We start from the raw sequence: 6,104 nt of genomic DNA on the forward strand, positions 1-6,104 counted from the left end.
AACTTATTCTTGGCAATCATGGAGTTGTAAGAGCAGCAGTTATGCTGAGTTGCTGAACTGGCCAGCATTGTCATTCTGTCATGCATTTTGGTTATATATGCAGCCTGACATCAAACTGAGGTATGTCCATTTTTTTTTTGAAACTGGAACTGAGGTATGTCCATGGGTTAACATGTAAATTAAATAGGACCAACAAACAAAAGGGAGCCCTCCGGCGAGCGGAAGGAATGCCAAAGCATAAATAAACATATAAATAAATAACTCGATATATCTCAAATATAGATTGGTGCTCAATATCTCATAAACTCTGTCCCAAAATTACATATTCAGTTCATTCCACATGTTTCTGTATATTGTTCCCCAAAAATTGAACTACCGAATTTGACCTGACAAAGAATCACTTGACTCTGCCAGTTGGGGTAGAATCGGGGTTGACCTTTCCAACACACGTTGTTTCTTCCTGTGGTAGAAGATTGACGCTAATGCATAGACCGCAATGTAGAGCAACACAGGGATGATGAGGAACATGACATGTCTGGAGGTTTCCCACTTCCTAGTACTGCCTGCTGCATAGGCCACCAGGAGGCTAATCATGTCCAGTAAAATGGCCGTGTGCATCGGCCAGAGTGGCAGATTGTGACCGTGAAACTTCTTTTGAATTGTCAATGGAAGAAGCATGACGACAACCACGATTGAGGCCATAAAGGAAGTGGAGTTGCTGTAGAAGAAAGCATTGTACCGGTGCTTGTTGATGTCGTGGAGGATGGGGTTGCCAGCAGAGTGTCCATTGGTGTTGTCCTGCCACAAGCCGCCCGGTGGTTTTAGGCCAGTCTGGTATGTCATACTTGCGCCCAAGATTCCTAGCAACATCAAGTATTCAAGTTTATCGTTCTCCTTGGTAGTGATGATGGTGGTGGTGGAAGTGGCAGCAGCGACGGCGGCAATATTGTTGGCGGTGGCGGTGGCATTGATGGTGGTGGCGGCATTGCTGGTATTGTTGGGTGCGGTGGTGGCGGCATTGCTGGTATTGTTGGGGGCGGTGGTGGCGGTGGCAGGAATGGCGATATTGTTGGTGCTGTTGTCTTTGCAGATGTACCGGAAAAGGGGTACCAGCAAGGCTATGAAGACTGACACTGCGACAACCAAGGATAATACATAGATGGAGGTTTTAAGATGCCGGGAGCTTCCAGCGGCATAGGCACCCATGAGGCCAACCATGCCCACCAGCATGCACACATAGAGCGCATAGCAACGTATACCTGGCCTGTATAGCTTTGGATTGACAAGAAGAAGGATGAGTGTTACGGATGCCATGAAACTCGCCGCATTGCAATAGAAGAATGCATGGTAACGACGAGGGTAATTGTCGTGAAGGACAGGGAAGCCCGCACGACGACCATGCCCTTGGTCATCTGCTAACCAGAAGCCACCAGGCGGGGTGAGACCAGCTTGGTATGTGAGGGTAGCGGCCAAGATAGCAACCAACAGTAGCACCTTGCGTTTGTCATCGAGATGCTTTACTGCAACATCGCCACCCTCTGGCTCAGGGGCATGGTCTATTATTGTGATATGGACAATGACATAGACAAGGACAATGCCTGCCAAGGCGATGATGTAGAAGGACGCGTTTAAGTCCCTGGTGCTTCCGGCACCGTAGGCAGTAATGAGGCCAAATAGGTCCAGTACTAGGGCTGCTTCAAGTGTGTGCCGTGTGAGCAGATACTTGCTCTGGAGCATCATGATGACGACCAAGGATGTGACGAAAGCTGCGGAGTTGCTGTAGAAGAAAACATGGTATCGAGTAGGATGTGTCGTTTGGAGCACCGGGTGGCCGATTGTATGCCCATCCTGGCTATCTAGCCACAGGCCACCAGGCGGATCTAGTCCTGCTTGGTAAGTGATGGTCACCACAAGAGTAGCAAGGAGCATAACAAGATAGCGGGTGTTATGAATGTGTAGCTGGATGTCCGTGCTTGTGGAGGTGCCTGTGAATATTTATTCAGTCAATTAATCATGCAAATAAATAGTAAATAAATCAAAACATTGTATACTAGGATGGTAATACTGATATTATATTATTTTCAATAAATTAGCCATGCAACCAAATAACAGATATATCCAGAAAATTGTATACTTGAAAACAAATACATAGATTGCGGTACTTGAAAATCATCACGTGCACATAAATTGGTCCCTTAAAATGCAAAATTAATATACATGTATATACATAGTTTTGTTAGATTTTCTAAGCAACAGAAATTTAACAGTCAAAATTGTGTTGTTGATATATTGACCACGTTCATATCCATATGCATGCCGAAATCCCCAAAATCGAAAATGATAATCAAGCTTTCATAACCAGAGTAACATAAGGTAGGTAGGTAGTCAGCCATACCTCGAGGAGTCTTGAACCATCCCAAGACATCACCAAACTTGGTTGCGGGTCTTTTCCAACAATTGGTGCAAGTAACAAATGCCAGTTGGAGGCACACACAGATAGGAACCACAGCAGTGAGGGTAAGGACAAAGACAGTATTATCAGTCTCCCTGCAACTCCCAGCAGCATAGGCTACCATGAGGCCCAGCAAAGCGACAGCAATCAACACATAGAGGGCGAACCGAACTGTGATAATGAGCAGCTTCTTCTTGAGCAGCTCCTTCTTGAGCAGCTTCTTCTTGAGCAGTTTCTTCTCCAAGAGCAACACGATGATGAGCAGGGACACGGCAAACGAAGTGGTGTTGCAAACGAAGAAGGCGCGGTACCGGCCACGGGCTTGTAACACCGGGTCGCTCAAACGGTGTCCATCTTGGGTGCTGCTCCAGAACCCACCAGGTGGACTGAGCCCAGCAACGTATGTGATGGTGACTGCGAAGGTTGCAAGTAACATCAGCACATCAATCTTCTCCTTCTCTGCTTGCATCTTGACGTCAGCGAGTGACCTCACCACATCATTCTCTGCCTGGACTCGCTTCACGGCATCGACGAAGGAGGTCGACTTGGAGATGAAGATGGAATTGGGTTTGATGTCGGAGTCAGGGCTCGAGTTAGAATCGGGTTTGGGGTTGGAGTGAGGGTTCAAGTTGAACTTGGGTTTGGGGTTGGAGTCACGGTTCAAGCTGGAACTGGAGATGGAGTGAGAGTAGGAATAGGAATCAGGGTTTGGAAATGGAGATGGAGATGTAGTTGGGGTGGACAGAGTGGGAATTGGAGATGGAGATGGAGATGTAGTTGGGGTGGACAGAGTGGGAATTGGAGATGGAGATGGAGATGGAGTTGGGGTGGACAGAGTGGGAATTGGAGGTGGATATAGAGATGGACTTGGGGTGGACAGAGTAGGAATTGGAGGCATAGATGGAGATGGAGTTGCAGTGGGGGTGGAGTTGGGGTGGACCTCATCATCACGATTGAGCAAGACGTATAAGAAAACATAAATGATGATCAATACCAAAATGAAGAAGGCTACCGCTGCGTAGATAGTCGTGAATGCATCACGGCAGCTCCCGGCACCATAGGCTCCCATGAGGCCTAGTAGGTCGAGCACCATCACCATCCTCAGCACCAGTGTCCAGTATTGTTTCTTCTTCGGCAGGATGATGAGTATGAGGGAGACCACGAGCGATGTAGCGAGGGCGGTGGCGTTGCAGTAGTAGAAGGCGAGGTACCGGCGGTAGTGGGTATCCCGAAGGATCGGGTCGCCGGCCATATGCCCTCCCGGGTCATCCTGCTCCCAGGATCCCCCGGGAAGGTTCAGCCCGGCAACGTACGTCACCGTTGCAACCAGAGTCGACAGCAGCAGGAGCTGCTCCTTGAACTCATACAGCTTAGAGTCCTCGTCTTTAGCTGCACTGCCAGCCTCCCTTCCGCCATGGCCCTGCTCGGCGGTTTGTGTAGCTCCGGCTTCCATGACGTTGGAGGACATGGGTGCCATTTGCTTAATTTGCTATCAGATTGATGGGCTCTCGCTTGAATTTATATATCAACCCACAACCAATGTATGTTACCAAGTCAAGAGTCTCAAGACTCAATGCACGGTGGCTTAGCTGGAACTGAGGGCCCACCCACATGTGAACTTGGAATCATTTTCCTATAGTTTGTCTGACCAAACAAGACTAGCACTCTATGGTCAATTTTATATCCATTCTCCTGCCTGGGTTTAGTTTGTGTGACCAGACAAGACTTGGGCAACTTCCTACCTTGAACGCTTAATACATGATTAAACATTCCCAACTTGCATCAACAAATGTACTGCTGCATTCATACATACTCCCTCCGATCCATATTACTTGTCGCTCAAACGGATGTATCTAGACGTATTTCAGTGCTAGAGACATCCTTTTGTGTGACAAGTAATATGAATCAGATGGAGTGACTTTTTTTTTCTCTTTGAATTGTACTGTTAGCTGTCGAATCAATCATGCACCAAACACTGTATTTTATAGAATAGATCAGCAGTGTGCAAGATTACAGTTCACATTCCAAGTCAAACGATGATAGTTTGTATGGTAAACTGGTGGAGAGTTGTTCGTGATACTAAATCAGCACGGGAATTAAGTTTGGATTACAACCGTGGTAGATCTGCTCAGATAAAATTATGATGACCTGTCGATTATAACCTGTATAGATACTAGATACAGTCGTGATGGTTTAGATGTGAAATGTGTAAGTATAATCATGAAGATCAATTGGTTGTGGTTTGTTTGACACAATGATGAAGATGGTCTATCAAATACCATTGCTTTACTTACATTTAAGGAAATATACTGGATGTGATATATTTACAGCTACCTTGACTGCTTGATCGATCAATCAATCAGTTCCCCCTTTGTATCATCAACTACCAGTCGTTGCACAGCTGATGGGGTGTGTTGGGGTCAGTGCTCGGTAGCTGGAACAGAGAGCCCTCCCACATGTAAACTGGGAATCGATGGATACATATAGATAAATATACATGGCGATTTTATATCCCTATGGCTCTGCAGTTAGAAATGTGCAATCACGTCTGTATATCCTGTCTCTGACAAGAAAGAAGTATTATTACTAGTGCCAGTGCGTGGTTGAGTCCATCGTACACTAGCAACTGTATTTTACGTCTCTACATGATACGCATTAATAAGGAGCTAAATTCTTTCTCGCTCTTTCATCCGAATGGTTGTTATAGAAAACCAGAGGTCGGGGCAGATTTTTGGTTCTCGGAATCCCGAGAAGCCTTTATCTGCCAGTGAGCATGGAGATCAGTCAAAGTATTGCACTGTAAAATTACAAAGCCTGAATACATACTTAAAATTAGATGTAATGCATGTGTGGTGGCAGCCATATAAGCATATTCTTTTGAGCTGGATTAGCTTGGAACAGAATCTTTCTATAAGGTTATTGTGTTGCTACTGACAGAGTACGGACAAAAAATAAATGCAATGCATACCTGTGCAAACCATCGACATTAGGACAGCAATACGGCGCGATGGTCGTGTGCACTGTCACATCATCCACATTATCGTCATGACGTCACATTCACAGGCTCGTGTCGCGCATTAGTACTGAACGTTCGCTTCAGATGAGATAATTCCCGTTGACATTAAGCTGCGTGTGAAAATATCAACCGGTCAGTCCATTGCCAATCATCTACTCCCTCCGTTCCTAAATACTTGTTTTTCTAGGCATTTCAACAAGTGACTACATACGGAGCAAAATGAGTGAATCTACACTCTAAAATATGTCTACATACATCCGTATGTAGTAGTCATTTGAAATGTCTAGAAAGACAAATATTTAGGAACGGAGGGAGTAAGTTCCAGCATTATGTTCCCTGAAGTTTACAATCTTTTAATTAGATTTTTTTTTTAATTTAGAGTTTGTTTTGGGAAGGAGTGCATATTAGCCCAGTTGGTTGGCACTTTACGTGCTGCCTTGTGCCGTTTGTTGGCATGCCGTTGTTTTTGAAGCTTGTCTGACTTGATGGCATCTTCGCGACACTACGAGCCAGCTACCTACATCCAAACTCACGCTGCAGTCCATGCATAGACTTATTTGAGCCACTACCCCAATTAAGCTGACTACATGCATGTACATAGGATAGGATCTGCTTTAATCATCTAATAAAGTAATT

The 6,104-nt window shown here is 45.5% G+C and overlaps 1 protein-coding gene across 1 annotated transcript; it reads right to left on the reverse strand.

Moving 5' to 3' along the window:
* Positions 1-250: 250 nt before the first annotated feature.
* On the reverse strand, positions 251-5,614 carry LOC125526847. Its single transcript, XM_048691464.1, has 2 exons — positions 2,396-5,614; positions 251-1,985 (listed from the first exon to the last, which is right to left on the reverse strand). The coding sequence occupies exons 1-2, from the start codon at positions 3,927-3,929 to the stop codon at positions 373-375; spliced, it is 3,147 nt and encodes a 1,048-aa protein (XP_048547421.1). The 5' UTR covers positions 3,930-5,614; the 3' UTR covers positions 251-372.
* Between the last annotated feature and the right edge of the window lie 490 nt (positions 5,615-6,104).

This window comes from Triticum urartu, unplaced genomic scaffold (genome assembly GCF_003073215.2).
Source record: "Triticum urartu cultivar G1812 unplaced genomic scaffold, Tu2.1 TuUngrouped_contig_2038, whole genome shotgun sequence".
NCBI classification, from domain to species: Eukaryota; Viridiplantae; Streptophyta; class Magnoliopsida; order Poales; family Poaceae; genus Triticum; species Triticum urartu.

Coding starts and splice junctions, on each gene's coding strand:
- LOC125526847 (XM_048691464.1), bottom strand. CDS start 3,929: ATGGCACCCATGTCCTCCAACGTCATGGAAGCCGGAGCTACACAAACC. Junction 1,986..2,395: donor ATGGTTCAAGACTCCTCGAG/GTATGGCTGACT, acceptor AAATATTCACAG/GCACCTCCACAAGCACGGAC.